Below are 25,631 nucleotides of genomic sequence, written 5' to 3' on the forward strand. Positions count from 1 at the left end.
AAGGGCAGCAAATACACGGAGCACGATCCCATGCAAATTCTCCCCTAAGCGGCTCACAATCCTGACTTGGAAAAAAAAATTGCCATTCCTGTTGCTGGGTCAACATCATGGAATTATCTTCCAAACAGCATTGTAAACATAGCTACACCCTATGAACAACAGCAGTTCAAGAAGACAGCACATCACCATCTTCTCCAGGGCAACTACAGACTAGCAGAAAGAGCTGGCAAAGCCAGTGAAGCTTACATCTCTTGAATGAATTTGAAAAATACACTGTTTTATCTGTTTCAGTCATTCAGGGTATGCTGCTGAAAAGGTTAAAAAGTGTAACCATAAATTTGTTTTCCTCAATGTCATGGCTCTCACAACGAAAATGTTCAGTCATTTGTATTCAATGTATGTATTCAATGTACAAAAGGCTGAACTCCATCCTGAACACACAAGGATTTATGGGTACTTACAGTAGATTTTCTCATGCTGGATCGTGGTTTAGGAACTGGTTTAGATGACCTCATTTCCTCTGTCTCTGGCTCAGCTGTGAGAAATGACTTCTGACCAGGTTTCTGGGCTTGCAATGCAAGCTGGTATGCCACTTCAAATGCCTGTCCTAGTGTAAGGATGATTTCATACGTTAAATTCTGGGAAAGAGAACAGAAAATAATGAGTGAGTTATTACTTTAGCCTTTATTTCAAGTTGCAATGCCATATAGTACAGTAACTTGCATTGTTCTTATTAATTTTATTATGCCAACAAACCAAACTCTTACTAATCAAATTGAAAAACAATTCTATTGTAGTGAGGTGCCCAAACCGTTAATTCCCATGGTCAAATCAAATCAGCAACACAACTGTATAAGAGAAATTCCAGGAATGTGTATAGGATGAAATAGATCAATATGGTGAGGAACCAACTAGAGAACGGCCATCCTAGTCTGGTGTTGTGTATTGAGAAAGGAACAATTGGCAAGAGGACTTTGTGGTGCCACTTGGGAAAGAGTGACCACAATATGACAGAATTTTTTAAGATACCAAACAGTTAAAGAGCACTTGGAGGAAATACAACAGTTGTTCATTCCACTCTGACACAAACAGAAAACTGGGAAGGTGACCTCACCAAGGTTAATAAGGTAAATTAAGGATAGCATTAGGTCCAAAGAGGAGGCAGACAAACTGGCCAAATGAAACAGACCACCCAGTTGGGAGCAGTTTATATTTCAGCAAAGGAGAACAAAGGGATTGATTGAGAGGGGAAAAGGAAGTGTGAGAATAAGCTTGCCGGAAACATACAAAGTGGTTGTAGAAGCTTCAAGAGCTTGTGAGGAGAAAAAGATTAGTGAAGACAATGTAGATTCCTTGCTGGCAGAAACAGGGATGTTAAAGTGGAGAACAGTGAGACAGCAGGCCAATTATTTCGTGTTTTGGATCTGTCTTCACAAAAGAGGACACAAATAACATTCCAAAAAAAATACTGGGGAACACAAGGTCCAGTGAAAGAGTTAAACCGAAGAAAATCAGTATTAGTTGGGAAATGGTGCTGGGGAAATTACTAAGATGAAAGGCAGATAAATCCTCAGGGCTTAATAATCCTCAGAGTACTCAATAATCCTCAGAGATTAGCATGGTAAAGTAAGTTACATGTGATTAGGGTTGGTGTACTGATGTGGATAGAAAACTGGTTAGCAGACAAAGTACAAAGATTATGAATAGATAACTGACTAGTGGGGTACCATAGGGAACAGTGCTTGGACCGCAGCTATTTACAACGTATATTAGTGATTTAGATGACGGAATGTAATATCTCCCAGTTTACAGATGACACAGTTGGGTGGAGGGTGAATTGGGAGGTGAATGCAGAGATGTTTCAGTGTGATTTGGACAGGTTGAGTGAGTGAGTAAATGCATGCCAGAATAAGGTGTATAAATGTGAGGTTATCTACTTTGGCAGCAAAATCAGGAAGGCAGATAATTTTCTGAACGGTGATGGATTGGGAAAGAGGGAGACCTGGGTGTCACCGGTCACAGAAAGTAAATATACAGGTGCAGCAGGCAGTGAAGATATCAAATGGTATATTGGCCTTCATAATGAGAAGAATCGGGTACAGGAGTGGGGATATCGTGCTGCAAATTGTACAGGGCCCTCGTGATACTCCAACTGAAATATTGTGCAGTTTTGGTTGCCTTATCTAAGGAAGGATGTTCTGGATATGGAGGGAATACACCAAAATTTACCAGACTGACTGCATAGATAGCAGGACTGATGAATGAGAGACAGGATTGTTGGGGACTTCATTCACTCGAGTTTAGAAGAATGAAGAGGGTATCGCATAGAAACCTATAAAATTCTAATAGGACTAGGCAGATTAAACACAGGAAGAATGCTCTGTTGACCAAGTTCAGAACCAGGAGTCACAGTCTGAAGATATCAGATAGGTCATTTAGGACTGAGATGAGGAGAAATTTCTACATTTGGAGAATGATGAGCCTGTAGAATTCTCTGCCATAGAAAATGCGCATAGCCAAAACATTAAATGTTTTCAAGAAGAAGTTAGATAAAGTTCAAGGGTTAAACAAACCAAATTGAATGGCAGAGCAAGCTCAAGTGGTCAAATGTCCTACTCCTGCTCCTACTTTATATGCTTTTTATGTTAAGTCAGAGTACAATCCTTCCTACTGTGTTATACTCACAATGAGGGTGTGGATGACCTTTCATCAAATAACATGGTGAATTATCATCATCACTGTATAAAAGTCAAGGTGAACACAAACGGGCTTAATGCAATTATTCACTGTCATAGTAAGCCCTGGACTCCATGCAAGGACATTTATGTCGAACAATTAGTCATCAAAGACTGTACCAAATTGAATTCAGGTTGTAAAAAATCACAACAGTAGTGTTAATTAATTTTGAGTGAATCTGAAATGTGATAAAGTTTTACATTCGGGACCATACTGGACAAGACACGACAGTAACTAAATCCTGAAGAGGCTTCAAAGAGATCCTTTTAGAAAAAGACAAGAATCTGCCATAGATCTCTCAGTCATGTTCACCATATTTGCTTATTACTACCACTAACTGAGAAAACATGCTGCATTTTCTCAATTCTTATTCAATTGTTCAATGCTTTCAGCAAATAGCAAGAGTTGAGAGCCTTGAAAAACATTGATGGTGGTTCCTCCAATCAACAGAACAACTAGCTCATGGTGAACTTTCTTTTAAATGAAAAACAACCTGCGACTACTTGTGAACACTATAGATGAGCATTCCTTTTGTTAAGTGGGGGCATAGGTAGTGGAGAACCTCACAGTGGAAGACACAAGTAATTTACCAAATATTTGGGAGAATGAGGGGGCAGAGTTGAGTATGGTGGCATCACCAAGGAGCAGGTGCTTGAGAAACAATGGCCTGATGGTGGATAAATGACCCGGACCAGATGGACAGCACCCAGAGTTCTAAGGGAGATAACTAAAGAGATAGTGGAGACATCAGTAGTGATCTTTCAGGATTCACTAGAACCAGGGAGGGTGCCAGAGGGCTGGAAAATTGCTAATGTAACACCCCTGTTTAAAAAGGGAGTAAGGCAGAAGGTGGAAAATTACAGACCAATTAGCCTAACCTCAGTCATGGGTAAGGTCCTAGAATCCATCATGAAGGATGAGATTTCTGAATACTTGGAAGGGTATGGCAAAATAAGGCAAATTTAGCATGGTTTCATCATGGATTGGTCATGCCTGACAAAATCTGCAGGTTAGACCCAAAAAAGCCAATGGATGTTGTCTACCTAGACTTCAAGAAGGCCTTTGACAAGGTGTCACACAGGAGGCTACTGAGTAAGATAAAAGCCCATGGTGTTACAGGCAAGGTACTAGCATGGATAGAAGCTAGGCTGTCGGGCAGAAAACAGAGAGTGGAGATAAAAGGGTCCTTCTCAGGATGGCAGCCCATGACAAGTGGTGCACCACAAGGCTCAATGTTGGAACCACCAACCTTTCACTTTTATACATTAACGATCGAGATGAAGGAACTGAGGGCATTTTGGCTAAGCTTGCAGATGATACAAAGATAGGTAGATGGACAGGTAGCATTGAGGAGGCAGGGGGCTGCAGAAGGATATGGACAGGTTAGGAGAGTGGGCAAAGAAGTGGCAGATGGAGTACAATGTGGGAAAGTGTGAGATCATGCACCTTGGTAGGAAGAATGGAGGCATTGACTATTTTCTAAATGGGGTAAAAATTCAAAAGTCTGAAGTGCAAAGAGACTTGGGAGTTCTAGTCCAGGATTCTCTCAAGGTAAACTTGCAGGTTGAGTCAGTAGTTAAGAAGGCACTTACAATGATGACATTTATTTTGCGGACCTGAATATAAAAGCAGGGATGTACATGACGATCTAGAAGGCTCCGGTCAGACACCATTTGGAGTAATTGTGTGCAGTTTTGGGCTCCATATCTCAGGAAGGATGTACTGGCCCTGGAGCGTGTTCAAAGGAGCTTCAAGAGAATAGTTCCAGGAATGAACAGTTTAACATATGAGGAATGTTTGAGGACTCTGGGTCCATACTCGATGGAGTTTAGAAAGATGAGGGGGATCTACTTGAAACTTACAGAATACTGAATGGCCTGGACAGAATGGATTTGAGAAGATGCTTTCATTGGTAGGAGAGACTAGGACCCAAGGGCACAGCCTAAGAGTAAAGGGAAGATCTTTTAGAATGGAGATAAGGAGAACTTCTTCAGCCAGAGAGTGGTGGATCTATAGAATTCACTGGCACAAAGGCTGTAGAGGCCAAGTCATTGAGTATATTTAAAACAGAGATAGGTACATTCTTGACTGGAAAGAGAATCAAGGGTTACGGGGAGAATGGGGTTGAGAAACTTATCAGCTATGATGGAATGGTGGAACAGACTCGATGGGCTGAGTTTGCACGTTCTACCCGTGTCTGCATGGGTTCCCTCCGGGTGCTCCAGTTTCCTCCCACAGTCCAAAAATGTGCAGGTTATGTGGGATGGCCATACTAAATTGCCCATAGTGCCCAGGAATGTGCAGGCTAGGTGGATTAGCCATGGGAAATGCAGGGTCACAGGGATAGGGTGCGAGGGTGGATCTGGATGGGATGCGCTTCTCAGGGTTGGTGTAGACTCGATGGGCCAAATGGCCTGCTTCCATATTGTAGGGATTCTATGATTCAACCCAAGTCCAATTTGGCCACAGGGAAGCAATTGCCCAGGAACTGAAAGCTATTGTCATGCCATCCTGAGAAACAAAATGAACATCTCTTAATTACTCATTTTAAAAAAAAAATCATAATTACATACTACATCAAGTGTGCTGAAAACATGACAATAGTGGTGATTTGTCTGCAGGTCTTTAGTGATGTAAGCAAAAGTACAGAGATCTTCAGGATCCTGGGCTGCACAGGAAATATTGCGGATTTCATGTTCAGCAATAATATTCTGTGAAAGAAACAAATTAACATGATTAAATAGGTCAGAAAGTTGATAAAAGAAATTCAAAGCCTGGTTTGGGTGGTGCTGGGGCAGTGGTGTTATGGAGAAATGCAAATATATTTACTTTGTGCAACACTTTGTCAGAAAAAGTCACTTTCAACTTGCTGGTCATATCATATAAAAATACATCAAGGATGGTTGACAGCAAGATAAAGCGTTAGTAATTTAACTGAGTTGCTCCTACTATCACAAATCAAAGGATTTAATTAAAACTATTAACCAATGGTCTTCTCTCTGGTAGGTACATTGCCTCCTCCAAAAGCAGCCACTTTGATCTATAGTGCACCACCTGCATAACAGGCTAGGACTTCTCCAAGGTAAATCAGTGTCTTTTAACCACCTTCTGGGACGCCTGGGAGAGGTATTGCTTTTGATACTTCCACTTTTTGCCTGTTCTCCTCTTGGCAGGGAAAGATGTTGACCGAGTAACTTGTGAATTATCATTGTACAAGATAAATAGATAGACTAGCTGGCTGCACCACTGCACTGGACAACACACAACAGGACAACAGTAGTTTTGTATTGCTTGTGGAATGTTGAGTATGGCTGTCATGGATTTTGATTTTTCCTGTACAAAGTGCAAGGCCAATTTAAGGGCAACATTTCCCTGTATCAAGGCTTTGCTTGCTGCTCAATTTCTCTTTGCTACAAAGCATTTAAGGCTACATAAATGACCTATCCACAATGGGTCTCTGCTATCAATATGAATTTGTTACATTGGCAGAGAATGGAAAATTTTACACTGTCAGCAGCAGTGTGCAGTAGCACTGGAAGTAACAGAACAAATGGGGGTGATATAATGACAAACCTCAACTGGAAGCCTGATAAATAAAAGATAGTTTGGACCATGAGAGTTGCAAAGACATTTGAAACAATAAAAAAAAAAAATCGGCAGGGACAGGAAATCTGTATCCTACGTCAAGTCAGGAGATATTTTTGACAGTGAGTGCATACGTAGACACAAATATATTAATAAGTACATCTTTTATAAGAGTGTATCCAAGAATTTAAAAAAATAAAACTGCCAATGCAGAAGACTCAAATGTTTCATAATTACAGACAGTTAAACACACAAGGAAGTGTCATGGCAATCTGGAGACAGAACTGCTCACATTGTGTTCCATACAAATATATAATGATTAATGGACAGTGAGTCCAAAGACAACAGAGCAATTTCTAGATCTTAGATGTAGATTTCAGTCCATAATAACTTACAGTACAAAAATTAAATGTTAAAAGATAATGAATCAGGAGCCATCCAGTTTGAAATAGGCATTCAATAAGTGAACTGGTGAGCATAACAATGCCAATAAATGTCAACAGGACAGATGAGAAATTGAACAAACCCACAGCAGATTAATACTCAGTAAGAAATAAGAAACAAATATTTTAGAGGGTTTGACAGCTAAAAAATCATGGTTCTAAGCATTGGATTTACATTTGTAAAGTGAAATAGGAACAATCTTTAAAAAAAAAAGTTGTATGTTACTGCATTCAAGGTGAAATAGATGTATTGTAAATCTAAATCAAATGTGAAGTCCAATATTTATTTTTCTGCACTCCACAAATCTAAGAGAAAGAAAACATTAAAGACAGGATACATAAGATACAATGAAAGTAATGATATTTACTAATTGTCCAATTACCTTGTTGAAGGCATCAATGAATTTTACACCCTTATATGTGATGGAGAGGAAAATAGTTGGGATCTTTTTCATTTGTTCAGTCGATTTCTAGACAACAGAACAAAAGAAATGTTAAAACATTCAATCATACTTTATTCCAAAATACTGCCCCAATTTGTGACCAACAGATACAAACCCTCATCTTTGCACAAGCATCTTGTGTTGATTCAGTCCCCTTTAGTTCTTTAATCAGCATGGAACCCAAATACTGCAACAAATGAAAAAGCAATTCACAATATTTCTTTTAGAAGATGAGTCAATAAGAAGTCACAAGCTTATTAAAAATGTATAGCTGTAAAGCTAAGACTGCAGAAATGTCCAGCAGCTAACAAACTAGGGAAGTTTCCAAACCCAAAATGTGACTTTGTAAGAATACATATCCAAAGTAAAGTTCCTAAGTAGTGGTCAGCACTAAGGTCAGAGTCAAGATTACAGTGGTGCTGGAAATGCACAACAAGTCAGGCAGCATCTGAGGAACAGGAAAATTGACATTTTGGGCAGGAGCCCTTCATCAGGAATGAGAGGTCATTCCTGATGAAGGGCTCCTGCCTGAAACAACGATTTTTCTGCTCCTTGGATGCTGCCTGACCTGCTGTGCTTTTCTAGCACCACTCTAATCTTGACTCTAATCTCCAGCATCTGCCGTCCTCACTTTCGCCTACTGCAAGATCACAGCACACTGTAGACTTAAGATACTCAAATGATGTCACAGAAGACCCGTTAGTACTGTGTGTTTAATCCTCTGAATTAAAAACTGCATTTGCACCAGGTCAGCAACAAGTAATTCAAGGGGAACTACTGTATATATCTGTGCGTAAACTAATGGTTGAATTTGGAACAGGTTTGCTGGTTTACGTACTTTATTTAGAGTTTTGATGGCAATAATATCCATAGTATGACTATTCACAAAGGAAGCATGCTACTCATCTTAGGCTGTATAATCACTTTGTAAAGAGGTTAGCCTAATGAAGAACATGGTGAAGTCAATGGAAACAGTAACAACAATACCCAGTGGGCTTCTGACTCCAATAATGCTTCAGATCACAATTTAAAAAGGACTAATGGCTGAAATGAGTATCAAACTTGCAATCCAAAACTCGTAAACATTCTGTTTATGGAGAATAGCACTGAACAAAGCAAACAGTGAATTCAAGGACTACATACTCACGTTAGCCTCATAGCCACAAGATTCAAAGATAAGCTTCTCTGGTTGGTGCTGCCAGTTCTGAACAGGAGCATATGGCGTTGCTAAACTTGGTGGACGAAGCGTTAATCTTGACTCACGCTGGTCATCCTGGCCAAATGATATGATAAAACTCGTTGTTACAAAATTTCCGCCATCACCTGAAGGTTATTGACAGTACCTATATTGTTATCAAAAGTGCTGATGTAATTAAATAAAACTTTCACACTTATCTCGTATTAAGAGCTACAGATGCCAATAAATCTTTAGGGGATAAAAAAGCCATTCACTGCTTATTTCTGCCAACCTGCACACAAATCAGCCTTTAGATCACTTTAGGGTATGCCTAACAAAGACTGGCAGCTAATTAATCCACTGAAAATGTTTATTTACAGTCATTCAAGTTTGTGACCTTAAATGGTCAAGCAAGCTTACTTGATTAATCTTGTATAGTGCCAGCCACCTTTACAAAACAATATATCCTTCAACTCCTACCAACTATAGTACTTAATCAATATTGTCATTAGATCATACTCAAAATCCACTTAAAGAAATTTTAGCTATATTCTTGGTGAATTTGTCACAGTTTTAAATAACCAAATCTCAAGAGATAGGTCTCCTGTTGCTTTGATGCATGGTTGTATGAAGCGACAGTAATCTAGGTCAAATATATTTTCTTCTACATCTCTCCAGCTTTTACTATTTTGTCATACAATCTGTCAATACTCCAAGTAAAAACAGATAAAGATGTTGCAAGATTTGTGTAACATAGTAATAAAAAGTTACAGAATACTGCACGGACTCATTTTTTCAAGAATGAAAAAAATTATCAGCAAGTGTGGACAGTCAAATGTGCATTTGATGAAATGTACAGATTAAAAGATATTGAGATATGAAACGGTTTCTTTTTTTTTTTAAACAGGCAACATGACTTACTGAACCACTGATTTTTCACGGCAGAGTTTTCGACTTGCAGATTGAGCAGTACAGCTTATAACATTTGTAAATTATGGCAAGCATCTGATGAATAATTACATATTGAAAACTGAAGAATTATTTAAGCCTGTAATAAAAGCCCTACCGTAAATTACAGCTAAAACACCAATAACAAAGCAATAAAAAGAGAGAGAATCCATTGTCATCAAAAAACTATCGCCTATGTGGTTTCAGGAAGAACCAGCTGTAGCTGGGACAAGAATATAAATGGCATTGAACGGAAAATCTTTTATAAAGTAGAGGATTACGTTGATAAATTTCTCCAAACATTACATTTGATTCACTTCGCCAAACAACAGGGCAAAATCAAATTTTTAAATTATGTTTATGTAACAATTTAGCTGTGATCAGGTGAATTATTCTTTCAAATCATGTACTCGTATTTACCCTTTATTACGTAGGCTTCTTTATATGAAATACTATACAGGAATACATTATGTTGTATAAATTATGCAGCATTAATAGACTTTAATACATTTATTAATTATCTCTTGGAAAGTGTCTTTCCAGTTAGAAATGCCACATTGATTTCTCTGCTACTGAGAAAAAATTACTCACTTGAAACGCACCTTTTATGAAGGCATGGCATTTAGATTAAGATCTTTAAAACAGCACCTCGATATTTAGAGTGGTTTTGATTTTTTTTGGAAAATTATTATGCGTGTCACTGCCCTTACTACATGCAAACTTTGAAAAATGAAAAGGAAGGACCATTCACTTCACCATATCTAACCTATCCAACAGATGGCTCAGCTGATGCTACTATACCAACAAGCAACAACACCATTAACAAATCTGGAAGGTAGTGAGTTTGTACTGGGTGACACAAAGAACACCTCTGAGAAGAAACAAGTAAGACATGTATCATAGGAAAAATGCAAAACCTGCTTGTTGCCTTTAACGAGTTCAATATTTTGGAAACTGCAGCAATGCAACATTATGCAGCAAGCCATTCTTCTCTGACTAAAGAAGCTGAAATTTTATAATCATAGAACGATACCATTTGTTTCATAGTGTGCATGCTGTCTCTGTGAAAAGCTTCCCCCAACCCTGACAAAATTTCCTCTTCAAGCATTCATCCAACTCCTTTTTGTAAGTCATCACTGAATCAGGTTCCACTGTTCTTTCAGACAGTGCTTTCCAGATTGCCTTGCTGTGCAAAAATAATTTTCCTCAACTTGCTTGTGGTTCCTTTGCCATTTACCTTAAATCTGACTCTTTGGGTGCGAGCTCTTCTACCACTGAATCACCTGATTTACTCAATAAAATGAACACATACTTAATTTCTCTTGATTCAGCTCTGCACCAAGAAGCACTAACCTAACTGTCCCACTTTCAGCATATTCTTTCATTCGTGGTACCATGCTTATAAATCTCCTCTTCATCCTAAGACCTTGAGTTCTTTCCTAAAACGTATGGTCAGAATTCAAATTAATATTCCAGCTGGTGCCTAAGCAGGACTTGTTTGCTTTCAACTTTAAACCTCTGGTTATGAACCCAAAGGTTTCTAATCCTTTTTCAACAGCCTTTTCCACATTCTCTTCATTTTTAGAAATTTGAGTATGTAAAGCCCTGGTCTTGCTGTTCCTGCATCCAGTCTGAAATTCTATTTTTCCGTGTACATTATCTCTGCACATCTTTGACCTGAAAGTGCAGGATAAAGGAATGCACTCTTCCTTAACCAGTGTAAAAGATTTTGAGTGACGGTGAAGCAGTGCAATACTTTGATATTTATATTTAAATACTCATCTTTCCCTTCCCAAAATAACAGTTATACCATTTACATCTAAATAATGGACAACATCATATTGCCTCACTGTTATTTTGATGGCACTATCAATTCCAATGGTGATGCCTCACTGGAAAGTGAAGTCAAAGATTTCCATGCTCTTGCTGCTTCTTTTGCCAATCATCATGCAATAACAGAATTAATGTATGGTGAATTCTTGATAAATACCATTCCTTAAAGCAGCTCACTTAATTTGCCTCTGCCTATAAATACAGCTTTTGTAGACTTCCATGCTTTCTCAGTTGCGTGACATCACTCCAGTCTTCCTGCAGCAACAAATTAAAGTGTGACTCTTACAATTGTGAGGATTGAAATGAAAACAGTACCACAACTCATGGGAGGAAAAATGTTTGATGGAAGTAAAAGCCTTACAAAAGAACACTAATTATACTAATGAGTGGTACATATAACTTATTTATGCATACAGGATATGTTTCATGTGGGAGGAACTGATGGAACAGTGTTCGTAAGATTATAAGAAAGAAAAGTAACAACCAGTCATTCAAGACTATTCTGCCGAACAACAAGATTGTGGCTGATTTTAAAATTGTTTGTGGTTGATCAGATTGTGGCCTTAAATACGCTTTCTTGCCTGCTCCTGTAATTCCTATGTCAATCAAAAATCTAACTCAAGTTCTGAATATATTTAATGGCACCAGTCTTCACTGTTTTCTGGGAAGAAAATTCTGAACACTAATAACCTGCTCAGTGAAGAAATTCTCATTTCTGTCCTCTTTTATTTTTAAACTGGGCCTCCTATTCCCCAGAGAAAGGAAAGATCCTCCTAATAACCATCTTGTCAAGCTCATTCAGAACAGTGTGCTTCAGTCAGATCATCATCGTTTTTCAAAGCTCCATAACAAACATCCAACTTGCTCAACCCTTTCTCATTGAAAAATCCCGTCAATTCATAAATCAGTTAGGTGAGCCTTCTCTGATCATATTCCAAAGTAAGATGGTGCAATTGTGAATTCAGGAACGCGTTGATAATCAAGCCCAACTACACCATAAATTGCACCATGGATACAAATGTTTACATGCAATCATCAAAATGCACAACTGTTTCATTTTTTACTGCTAACCAGAACCGAGGATTTCTTTTGAAAGAAATCTAAAAAAAAAAGTGACAAAGCTGGTTAATATATGAACTATAATCCAGAACTGGAACTCTATCCCATTTTAAGTCCAACCAACCCCTCTACACAAAAATAATGACTGCAGAAATAATTATTTTTAAAAAAACACCACAAATAGGGAACAAAATCCATGTATTGACCAAACGTCTGTAAAACAAAGCAAAAACATGGATAATTTTTGCAATTCACTGATCATTTTGCTGAATCAAATTGCTGACAGTCATATAACAATGGAAGATCTTTTAAACAAATTATCAGATTCATGGTTTGCAAGGTAGTCAAAATACTGAGGTGTGGACTTTATCAGGTGCCCAAATTTTAATCAGGAGAAAGGGAGAGGGATATATTTGCTGCTTTATGACTGGTTCCTCTGTTAGTTCCTTTTGGATGCCCCAAATCATAGAGTCATAGCTGTACCTGCAAGCTAATCTTCTGTGATGTATGCACAAAACACCCAGATCCCTCTATGCTGGAGTATTCAGCAGCTCTCTCTATTTAATATTATTTTATTTAATAAATTTAATTATTACATAATATTCTGCTTTTCTATTCTTCTAATCAAAATAGACAGCGACATATTTTCCCACATTAAACTTAATTTCCCAACTGTTCCATATCCATTTACAGATTCTTCGCATCCTCCTCACACATTCATTTCCTTACTATTTTAATATTAGCAGCAATTCTGGCTACAATACAGACTGTGTCTTCATCAGAGTCATTAACATTGATCATAAATAGTTGAGGCCCCAAGCACTGATCCCTGTGGCACTCAACAATTTTGTCATGTGAAAATAACCAATTTATTTGGACTCTTTCCTGTTATTTCCATGCGAATATATCATTGAGCTATAATCTTGTGCAGCAACTTTTTATGTGATATCTTATTAAATGTCTTTTGGACATCCTTCATGAAGGGTCCTGACCAGAAACATTGACTGCTTGTCCAATGCTGTTTGACTTGCTGTGTTTTTCCAGCTCCACTTTTTATGTATTGGACTCAATTTATTCAACTAGCTTGCTACATGTTCAAAGACCTCTAATAAATGTATCAAACATTTATTTTCATAAAATCATCTGATTGTGTTACAATTTTCTAAATATCCTGCTACTGCCTCCTTGATAATAGATCCAAGCCTTTTTCCCAATGGTAGATGTTAGAGCACGTAGTCTATTGGATAGCGGTTTCACATTTGCAGTTATCTAAGGCCTTTGGAATGTTGCAGAATCTAGAGAATTTTGGAAGATTGCAGCCAATACATTCAACAACTAGTTGAAGGTACTGGAGCTATTTCTTTTAAGACACTACAATGCCAGTAGTCCAGCGGATTTGCCAGCTTTTCGTTCCTTTAGTGAATAGCACTGTGGGAGGGCAGTGGTAGTGTCCCTGTCTCTGAGCCATAAGGCCCAGGTTCAGTCCTCATCTGCTCCAAAGAAGTATCATAATACTTCTGGAGGGGTTAATTAGAAAATAACTTCAGTTCCATTAGTTTACCTTTTTACATCATGATTAGGATTGTTTTCAGTTCCTGATTTTTGCCACTTGACTTTGCTATCCTTCAGATACTTTGCGTGTTCAATACGAAGACAGATACAAAGTTATGATTTAACGTCTCTACCATTTCCTCTTTTTCCATTATTAAATTCATAGTCATAGAGTCATAGAAATGTATAGCATGGAAACAGACCCTTCGGTCCAACCCGTCCATGCCGACCAGATATCCCAACCCAATCTAGTTCCACCTGCCAGCACCCGGTCCATATCCCTCCAAACCCTTCCTATTCATATACCCATCCAAATGCCATTTAAATGTTGCAATTGTACCAGCCTCCACCACTTCCTCTGGCAGCTCATTCCATACACGTACCACTCTCGGTGTGAAAACGTTGCTTCTTAGGTCTCTTTTATATCTTTCCCCTCTCATCCTAAACTTAAACCCTCTAGTTCTGGACTCCCCGACCCCAGGGAAAAGACTTTGCCTATTTACCCTATCCATGCCCCTCAATTTTGTAAACCTCTATAAGGTCACCCCTTAGCCTCCGATGCTCCAGGGAAAACAGCCCAAGCCTGTCCAGCCTCTCCCTATAGCTCAAATCCTCCAACCCTGGCAACATCCTTATAAATCTTTTCTGAACCCTTTCAAGTTTCACAACATCTGTCTCACCTTTAAATGACTAATGTTTCATTGAACCACCCTCTTCCTCTTTATAAGCTAGAAACCTTTGCTGTTTATTTTTATATTTCTTGCTTGTTGTTTCTCACACTTCAAATTCTCTCTTTTTAAAGAAGTCATCCTTTGCTGGTGTCTAATTTTTCCTCCAAACTTATGAACTACAACTAATCTTTGCAGCGTGGTATATCTTTTCTTTCAATTTGATACAATCCTTTATTAGTTGGCCATGAGATATGTATCTTTCAAGTGGCATCTTTCTATGTCAATGGAATATATGTTTATTAAGAGTTAGGAGGTTTTCAATGATCTTTCCTTTTAATCTATGTTGTATAGATGCCAGCAAATGCATGAACAGCAAAGTCATTCTATATTCATCTGATCAACAGGCTTTCACCAGCATAGAAATAAGAACAATCCTCCATGATGTGCACTGAGAAATTTACTGTAATTAATGTCTGGCTATATTATACTTGGATTACTTTTTAATTGTAACTATTTATGGAATGTAACTAAATGCTAAAGTATACCATTACATCTAATGAAGGAGCTGAATAAATAAACAGTTAAAATAACCACTTATTTATGAGTAACATTTAACAAAGAGCACTGTTTACTGATGGGCAATTTAGCTTCACCATACTCCACTGTAAGCTCATTTACATGAATTACCAATATTTACTGTACTGTTTAAGTATAAAACAAAGACCTAACAAAGAAATAAAGGATGTGACATTAATGTTAAATGAACTTCAAAAACACTATAGACATACTTGTATAGAATGATTTCAAATTTCTCAATTTTTGTAATGTCTCTTGCAAACACTTATATGGTTTTAAGACAAACAAGTATTTTGAGGTCATGAAACTTTCAAGCTAATAATTGAAAAATTAAAATAAAATAGTGTCATTTTTGCTTTGTTGCATATAAACCTGGGCAAATAAACAAAGCTAAGAAATGTCAAATCAAAGATTGCTGGTTATTGAAAGCTTTGGTGAAATTTAAGGGCACTGCATAAACCTCCTAAAAGAATAACTAAACCAACTCAATCACTATCCAGGTACTGTGTTGAATAAAGGATGCTATCTCTTTAAATTTAGCATTGATTTACCAACACGATTTGACATTTATAATTTATGAAACACATTTCACCTGATGATTAACGGCATCTCCAGGTTATTCAACAACCTTTGTCAAGGACAGAATGAAAAATGATCACTGCAATACAACCACTTAATCCTCTACTGGTCTATGGCCATGGGTCTTTATTATTTTTTTATTTCTGTATCTTTATCATGAAGCGTTCATGCTGCATTTTTGAATTTTATCTATGCATGAGTAGATCATTAGGAAGATATTGAAAGCAGGGTACATTAAACAGTTCAAATAGCCAGCTAAATGATTTTAGCATCACATTTGCAGTTTCCTTTCAAAGGACTATTTTAGCCTACTGCTCTGGAAATCATTAAGCCGATTGTGAAGTGCCCAAGCCATAGATGTAAAATGAATAAACAGAACACAAGCAACAGCATCATATCACCCAATTCTGTACCTTCATTCCTGTCAGGCAGTGTATATGTGTGTGAGAGAGTGAATGTGCCATGAGTCTGTGACAAGCATCATCAATGACAACCGTTTTTAAATTTAATGCAGGCAACCAAGGGCAAACGTTTAACTAAAAAAAACTGTTATCTTAATCTATTTCCTCTTCAAAGTCTTTTATTAGCTGTCACATCTCAAAGTTGTTCTTAATTTTCGATATCTCATGTTGAATTTAAGATTTCTGCCCTTGTCACTGTACATAATCACCACAAGGACTCCAAGCTACCAAGGTTTAACTGAGAAGCACCACTGATGATATTGATGACCTCAGTGACTTCTGAGTTTCAATCATCTACGAAGGATTAGAAACACCATTTGGTACAGGTGAATCTGAAAGAAGGAATGGTTTCAGACCTACTCATCTGAGATGATAACTGTCATTGATATGAAATAACAGTTATCCTATCCTATCCAAAGCCTATGCAATGCACAAAATAAGCATAAACACTGAAAGTAACTAAGACAGCCATTCAAAAGATGCTGCACAAAATAAACTGAGTGGCTAGCTTTGTGATTTGAACTTTCATATTTGTGGGTCACAGAAGGACCGTTAGGTCAGGTGGCTGGACAGCTGGTTTGTGATGCAGTGTGAAGCCAACAGCTGAGGTTATCATGAAGGAATGTACTTCTCAAATGTTCCTTCACCTGAGGTGAGGTAACTCTCAAGTTAAGCCATTACCAGTCATCTCTCTTGAGTGAGAGAGCAGCCCTATGGTCTGATAAGACTATGGTGACTTCAACTTTTTATGTATAAATAAATACCGTATTAAATTAGGTTGTGAAATTCAAACTTCCTGTGACAATGGGAACTGATGAGCTTTCTGTGAAGGGATAAAGAGGGCCCTTGGTCTAGCACCAGCAAAGTGATCCCTCTGACGCCAGCAGATGGTTAAATACTCACTGACTAAAGTAAAAAGATGAATACTACAGTGAGAACATCTCTTAAACCATACTTGACAATGTTTGTAAAGTTCTGTCATGGATGAGGTAGATCAAGACTTTTCAAGGCAGGAGTCAGGAAACCAAGGAAGGTTGCCAGCTGAAAATTTGGGTTGGCAGCCTTGAAGGCATCAAAGGCTGCTGTGAAGTTCTGGGCAAGACATTACAGCTGTGCTCCAAGTCTCTCCATATCCCTCCCCCCCCCCCACCCCCCACCCTCTCCACGTTTTCATTATTCTCACAGAGGTCACAACAATATTGAAACTTCAAAATGGGGTGAAAAGAGGAAAATGTTTGTAGGCAATGAGTTGGATGAGAAGTCATTTGGATGGGTGTATGAATAGGATGGGTTTGGAGGGATATGGGCCGGGCGCTGGCAGGTGGGACTCGGTTGGGTTGGGATATCTGGTCGGCATGGACAGGTTGGACCGAAGGGTCTGTTTCCATGCTGTACATCTCTATGACTCTAAGTTTTCTCCTCTTGTGCTCAAATCGTCCATATGCAGTTTAGAAAACACAGAGGGACACCCAGCAAGGATGGAATGCCAGTAAAACTGCTCAAGTGCAAAAAATCCCAGTTATTGTCATACTTCTGTGACACTTTTCTTCTCTGCTGCAAACTAAGCTTTGTTCTGGTAATGCAATGTAAAACCCATCACACTAAACAAAAGCAGAGGCAACAGAGAAGACAACAACAACTACAAGGGCATCTCATTTATGAGCATTATGGGGAAGGTCTTTGCAGGGTTATATTTAAAAGACTCCATCCATTTGCAAACCAAATGTATCTGAAAGCACAGTGTGGATTCCATACAGCCAAAACTATTGTGGAAATGATTTTCTCCAGCAGTCACTTGCAAGAGAAATGTAGGAAACAAGGTTTTACTCTTTAGCCTACGTTCATAGATCTCACTAAGATACTCAACACTACCAGCAGAGTAGAACTCTGCATGATTTCTGGAAAAAAAAAATCACGAAAGCCCGAGACATCAATTACCACACTTGGGAGTCAGTTGTGACAGAACTTGTATCTTATTTTGATAACGGTAAACACGGGCAATTAATTTTCAACTTCTATCATTTGATTTTAACGTCCAAAACCTTCATGGTGTAAAAGTGATTTCTAAAGAGGAAAAGTGCTCACTTAAGATGGCTGCTGTGATCGCCAAATCACAGATGGAGGCAAGGAACCCAAATGGAATAAACTAACCAGCTGCACTGAAATACTGTTATCCATAAACTAAAATCAGCCAACTGAATCAGCGTCAAGAAAATTTGCATCTCCTGTTTAATTTGTACTGGCACAATACTGGGCATCAATGCTGTCAACTGGAAAAACAAGGGAACAGATTCAGAAGAACACAAATGGACCAATAGCAACAGCTAGTTTAAGCAGAGAAAAATAAATATAAACTGATATCAACAACATGACAACACTTTCTTAATCAAACCTGCCAGCTTCACCACATATACTGTAGATTTCAATATTCCTACATCTGCTTTAAAATTGTGTCCTTTGCCTCTTCTCCCAAAAGCTATCCAAGCACAAATTAACATTTCACAATACTTGCAAATTTTATATTAGCTGTAAACTTTGAAAGTGTTCTTTACACACCAAGGTCGAGATTCCTAACATCAGTCAAGGAAAGCTGTGGCACTGATATCAAACCATCTCAAGCCCCACTGTATGCCTTCCCCCAGCCCCTCCTTTCCAAAAATACAACCATTTACCATTACTTTGTTTCCTGTCACTCAGCCAACTTTGTAGCATTGTTTCAATCGCCTCTTTTATTCTATGAGCTTCAGCATTGCTGGCAATTCTATAATGTGACACTTTATGCTATAATGTGGCATTTTATGAAATACCTTTTAGAAGTCCATATACACCACATCAACCCCCATTACCCTCATCAACCACTTCTGTTACTTCATCAAAAAAAAACCTGAATTCAGTTAGCTAAATGTGATGTTGGCTTTTCTGAATTAATCTACTAAAACATCAAAGATTATTGTCTTCAAATATTTTCCACTACTGAGGTTAAACTGCTGGGTGTGTTGTTGCCGAGTTTGATTATACTTTTTTTTTCAAATTATGATGGAATTGGGGCTGCAGTTTTCCAGCATTAACCCTATACTGAAGAGAAATTGAAAGATTATGGCTAGTACCTGCACAGCTTTGTTTCTACACTATAGGGATTCTATGATTCATCCTGATTTGTCTCAGTATCCTCAGATGCATCTCATCCGGTTATTATGAGTTACCAACCTAATGAGCAACCAGATTTTCTAAAACCATCTCTGCATTACGTTTTAGCTCATTCAAATTCTTAACTATCTCCTATTTACACCATTACTTTGGCATTATCTTCTTCCTTGGCAAAACTGATACAGCTCATACATGGGCGGCACGGTGGCACAGTGGTTAGCACTGCTGCCTCACAGTGCCAGAGACCCGGGTTCAATTCCCGCCTCAGGCAACTGTGTGGAGTTTGCACATTCGCCCCGTGTCTGCGTGGGTTTCCTCCGGGTGCTCCGGTTTCCTCTCTGTCCAAAAATGTGCAGGTTAGGTGAATTGGCCATGCGAAATTGCCTGTAGTGTTAGGTGCAGGGGTAAATGGAGGGGGAATGGGTCTGGGTTGCTGCTCTTTGGCGGGTCGGTGTGGACTTGTTGGGCCGAAGGGCCTGTTTCCACACTGTAAGTAATCTAATCTAATCTCATTTAGTATCAGAGCAAGGTCCTCCACATTCATGCACAGAATCCCTTTCCGGTCCCAAATACAGCACCCTCATCCTACAATTCATTAATTACTTATATGGTTCTAAAAAAAAACCTCATCTTTTTTGAGTAGTTAGTCTCTTCTCATATTTCCTCTTTGACTCTCTGAAGTCCCCTTTCTCTTTCACCTCTGAACACACTATATTCAGCTTAGTTTATTTGTATTGTCAAGCTTAAATCTGAAATAATTTTTTGCTTCATTATGCTATATCTTTTTTGGCAGCTCGAGTCCTTTATTTTCATTGCCTTACCTTTCTTCTGCTTCGGAGAAATCTTGATAGAATCTAAACCAGCTCCTTATTTAAAGTTTGCCATCATCATATAATGCTTCTATTCTGACATCAACTTATGTGGAAAAACCCTCAGAACCATCCAAACAGAATTACCTGCAATTGTAATTTGGGGACAACACGGTGGCTGTGGTTAGCACTGCTGCTTCATAGAGCCAGGTGTTCAACTGTACCCTCATGTGACTGCCTGTGTGGAGTTTGCATGTTCTCCCTGTCTGCATGGGTTTCCTCCGGGTGCTCCGGTTTCCTCCCACAGTCCAAAGATGTTAGGTGCATTTGCCATGCTAAATTTCACGTAGTGTCGAGGGGTGTAGGTTGGATGGGTTGGCTATGGTGGTGATGGGTATCGGAAGTTGATCTGGGTGGGATGCTCTTTGGAGGTCAGTACAGATTCGATGAGCTGAGTGGCCTACTTTCACACTGTAGGGATTCTAAGTTCAAAGTGGTTCTCTTACTGCTCCCATACTTTTGGCTCTGGAGCCCCCAAAGACCTATCCTTCTCATTCTAATAGTTAATCTTCTCAATGACATCATCTACAAATGCTGCTTTTCCAACATCCAGTAATGAACGAGGAAAAATTTCCTCCAATTGAATATTGAAAGGTCAAACCTATTGTCTGAAGTCCCTTTCAATAAACTCAGTTCCCTGGTAACCAACTCCATCCCTTTCCCTGATAAATGCTTGAGGTTGAAGCAAATTTGTTTGCAACCTTGGTATCATGTTTGATCCAGTGATGAAACTCTGGCCACAGATTCACTGCTCCAGTGAGGCCACTCACTTCCACATTGCTGATCTCTGCCCTGCCTCAACTCACCAGCTGCTGAACTCTCATCCATGGCTTTATCACCTATGGATTGATAATTCCAGTGCTTTCGTATCTGGCCTTCTATTTTCCACCAAGATAAACTTATACTCACCCAAAATGTGCTGCTTGTATCTCACTAAGTTCAGTTCACCCATCAACTTTCTGTTCATAGATCAACACTGGCCACTGATAAAGCAATGACTCAATTTCAAAAATGTTGCCAGTGTTTTCAAATTCATCTGTGACATTGTCTCTCCCTACTTCTGTAATATCTTCTGATCCTCCTAAGGCTTTACAATCTTACTCCTTTAATTCTGTCCTCTGAAACTTTGCTGATATTGCTCATTGGCCGGTTTTGTCTGTGACCTCAGCTCTGGAATTCCCTCCCTAACACACTCTGCTTTTCTACTTCTCTCCTCTTCAAGGCCCTTCTTAAAACCTTCTCGAAACGTGTGGTCATTTGTTCCAATAAATCAGGTGGCTCAGTCCAGATTTTGTTTGATAATGTTCCTGTGAAACACCTGGTGCATTTTCCTATATTACAGGCACTATAGAATTTCAGGCAGTGTCATAAAAACCCAAGCTAATTATCCATGCAAGCTTGTGTCTTATAAATGAAGAATTTGACATTTTTGTCTGCTAGGAACAGGTATTTATTTATTTTTTAAAATTGCATGAACTATTATTTATGCACGACTGAATAAGGCTCCACTGCTCCTCGAAGTGAAAAAGTGTCCTCTAATGATAAGCTTACATTGCAGTCAATGACAAGCAAGTCAAGTTTCTAGCTTTATGGGAAGCTTCAAAACAAAAGCAAAAATACAGGTAGAGGGAAATAAAACAAAAAGAAAATCAGTGAGTAATTTATACTGCTGGGAAAGGAGGGGTTGGACAAGCAGAAGGTAAGGAAGGAAGAAACAAAGAAAAATACTTAAAGAGACATGAGTGTATCCTGCTAATCCTGAAGATTCCCTGTGATCTGGGAATCTCAATGGCATGAATTTCCCATTTCTCAACATCTGTGTATGTGGCACCAAGTCAACAATCTCCAAGCAACCAGCAATAGTGATGTTACTAACAAAGGTTAAGCAGCCAATCTCAGGGACAGAAGCAAATTAAAATGACCAAAAGCATCCTCTTTTCATTTTAAGTCTTGGGACATACATGTAAAATAAAGGTAGAAGCTAAAATATCAAACTATTTTTAAAATGTGGAATATTTGATGGAGAAAGCTGAAAACCAACAAGGTAATTTACTTACTTTGAGCATCAGTGAGGTGGCTTCACAGTCACTGTGAAAATACGCTGCTAAAACCTCAGTTCCAACTCATTCAACAAAGTACATGATTTAAGTGTCTTTACAGTGAGACTAATGGCATGGAAGCTTTCAATCGCTCAGTGATTTTTCATTGACTGCATTATAGGAAAGAGGGATCCTTAGTGCATATGAGAGAAGCACTGACAGTAGCTTCCAGATTTCTGTTAACCGCGCATGCACAGACTCCAGATCCTGCTGTTTATTTCAGGGGAGCAATGATGACTGACACTATCAGTTTCAATGTCATTACTGGTGCAAAATCCATTGCTTGTGCAGAAATATATTTCATAAAAAAATTTACAATTCCATAATTGTTGTCACATCTGCTTTTAACTTATTAGTAATACATTATTTGCTTTAGTACATGCCCATATCGGTGACACCCTTTCCAACTTGTACTCCGAAACAGTGAAATATTTGTATTATGCGAACAATGTTATGCCACAACCTAAAAAGAAATTTGATTAAGAGAAAAATCTTTAATAAGCACTCATATTTGTAAGATTGGGAATTCAGATCACTGCAATCTCTTCTGTAATCAAGTATTTAGAATAAACACTTGCAATTTAATACAGTAGTCTAACTCTAAACCAAAATATTCTAACATTTGACTGCAAGATATGGCTTATAGCTGTCAAGTAATCTACATTCCTATTCTCGCCCTTCTCAAGTGCTGGTCATGAGATAGTAAATCAATCCCAAACAGTCAGAGCTTTTCTTGGAACCTTCAGAAATTTGACCCTAATGTCAATAGTTTCAAACTGATTTCAAATGATTAATTGCTCAGTTCAAAAGGAAACTGCCAAAAATCTTCCAGAGAAACATCAACACCCCTGAAGAGCCACATCAAATGAAGTTATACTTCACACACGAAACTCCAGAATAATGGTATAAAAGTGAAAGTTTATCTTACAAAACTACTCCATGTGAATAAAGCACGAACAATTCAGTTCTTCGTGCATGAATCAAGAAAACTAGTAGTCAGGTACAGCATGAATAATGAAGGTAAATGGAATTTTGGAATTAATTACTAAAAACAAAAGACTATACAAGTAAGGAAATGTTGCCGCAACTCAATTCGTGAGAGAGACCGTACCTGGCGTACAATTTCAATTCCCTTGCTTGAGGAAGGATGTAATTGCATTGCAGGCAGTTCAGAGGGGGTGAACAACATTAATTTGAGATGAGGGGCTTATGAAGAGAGATTGAGCAGTTCAGGCCTGTACACACTGAAGTTTACAAGAATGAGATGAGATCTAACTGAGGTATAAAAGATGCTGAAGGGGTTTGACAAGGTAGACGGAGAGGATGTCTTCTCATGAATGAGGGGTCATAGTTTTAGGATAAGATGTAGCAGATTTAAAACAGAGATGAGGAGAAATTACTTCTCTCAAATGGTAGTGAAAATTTGTGGAATTCACTAACCTAAAGTTTGGTGGACACTGGAACATTGAATAACTTTAAGGAAACAGACAGAGTTATGAGTTGGATGGTTATGGAGAACAGGCCAGGAAGTGGAGTTAAGGCTGAGATCAAATCAGCCAAAATCGCATTAAATGGTGTAGCAGGCTCAAGGAGATGAATTTGAGCTTAAAAATGTGTTGCTGGAAAAGCGCAGCAGGTCAGGCAGCATCCAAGGAGAAGGAGAATCGACGTTTCGGGCATAAGCCCCTCTTCAGGGCTTATGCCCGAAAGGTCGATTCTCCTTCTCCTTGGATGCTGCCTGACCTGCTGCACTTTTCCAGCAACACATTTGTAAGCTCTGATCTCCAGCATCAGCAGTCCTCACTTTCTCCTTCAAGGAGGTGAATTGCCTATTCCTGATGCTAGTTCTTATGTTTTATCTTGACAAATTATTCCTGGCACATTCAGATGAATTGACATTTTGACTGATTACAAACTGAAGCCTTACAACATTTCCAGTCTAACTTCAGATAAACTTAGCAAGTTTTGTTCAGTGAAGTAAACTTTCCCAACAAAAGGATGAGGAAAGAAAGTTGAGAGGTTAGTCAGTCATGATTTGAAATTGGCAGTCAGAACTGTTCTTGCAAGTTGTTGAAAATGTGATGTGTCATTTATTTTAAAATAAGGCAGCACGTCACAAGACAGACCTTTGAATTTTTCCCTTTAAAAATAAAATTCAATAAAATGCCAGCAATATGGTTGATGATAATGAAACATACAAAACCACAAAGCATTATTTGAATAAAAAGATTTAACTTTGGGAATGATGTTAGAACACCCTTCCCCAGTATGATGCCTAGTTTTCATGTATTAGTGACCTTTGTACGTTATGGACCTTAATAGCTGTGCTATCAACAACAAACTACCAGGATAAATCTTAATGACTTATCATTGCCATATAGTAATCCAAGATGCTGAAAGGTTGCAAAAGCTTAATTAAAATTTATTTTATCTAGAATTAAACTTCAAAATGATATGGACTTGACAGTTCGGAACAGACATTGAGAGAATTTTCAACTATTTTGCCTTCCTCGGATAAAGAATCCCAGCCAGCCTTCATAAGTCCCCACCGGTATGACTCTGAAGTGAATTGCAGCTCTTGAAGAGTGGTCTCTCAGTGAAGATTGGCTAATCTACCACAAATCACAAACTAAATTGCTATTGATGCTAGTAACCCATGTGGGAACAGAAATTGTGTCCCTCAAGAATTATTGGAAGCATCCATCCAGTGTTTACCTTTTCTGGTCTGGTTAGAATTTTATAGGTTCTATGAGATTCCTTCCGTTTTTTAGATCATCTAGTACCTGTAGTTCAGAAAGATACACTCAGCTGTAGCTAAAGTAATATCCCTAAGATTGCAGAGAATTTTCACAGCTCATCATACTCACAAATACAAAGACACTCCTCAGAACCCCAATGAAAATAAGTTAGACCTATTTTGGGTAGTCATAAAAATTAAAATTAAATTCTGTATCTGTTGGCCAGCATCTGCGACCATCCAAGGTTTATCAAATGTATCAGGCTTTTATAGTGTCTAGAAGTTTATTTCTATGTATAGTAACCATAATGAAGACACCATTCAACCTGTAATGTAGTTGAACTACACACAGGGTATACTTGCTGGTCCATTTTCTCATTTCCTAGTCAGTTGCATAGACAAGAAATCAGATTCAATGCAAAGGTCCACATTCTATTCTGCAGTTCAAGCAGCACCTGACGGCACAATGATACATTATGATGTACTACGAGCCTGAAAGGTACTCTTCAGCATGTGGTGACCCCATAGTTTAAGGAAGTACAGGCTGGGAGGGAATGAGTGACAAAATCAGATCAGTGAAATGATGAGGAATCGAGTGAATGCATCTCATCTGCAAACTGCTGGCTGGGCCAGAAATGGAGTACTGGGAGCAATTCTGGTTACCACATTATAAAAAGGGTATGAATGCATTAGAGACGGTACAGAGGAGATTTACTA

At 38.5% G+C, this 25,631-nt stretch overlaps 1 protein-coding gene across 10 annotated transcripts in view; it reads right to left on the bottom strand.

Moving 5' to 3' along the window:
• The window catches only part of anks1aa (ankyrin repeat and sterile alpha motif domain containing 1Aa), a 355,860-nt gene that overhangs the window by 16,807 nt on the left and 313,422 nt on the right, over positions 1-25,631 (bottom strand). For all 10 annotated transcript variants that reach the window (XM_043716918.2, XM_043716919.2, XM_087973655.1 and 7 more), the window contains 5 exons: positions 8,355-8,480; positions 7,323-7,394; positions 7,148-7,234; positions 5,310-5,447; positions 462-638 (listed from right to left, as the gene is read on the bottom strand). In XM_043716918.2, the coding sequence (XP_043572853.2) occupies positions 462-638; positions 5,310-5,447; positions 7,148-7,234; positions 7,323-7,394; positions 8,355-8,480 (600 nt within the window). The remainder of the gene's footprint in view (positions 1-461; positions 639-5,309; positions 5,448-7,147; positions 7,235-7,322; positions 7,395-8,354; positions 8,481-25,631) is intronic.

The sequence above is a fragment of the Chiloscyllium plagiosum genome, unplaced genomic scaffold, assembly GCF_037043375.1.
Source record: "Chiloscyllium plagiosum isolate Xiang-an unplaced genomic scaffold, Cpla_swu_hap1 HiC_scaffold_26, whole genome shotgun sequence".
NCBI classification, from domain to species: domain Eukaryota; kingdom Metazoa; phylum Chordata; class Chondrichthyes; order Orectolobiformes; family Hemiscylliidae; genus Chiloscyllium; species Chiloscyllium plagiosum.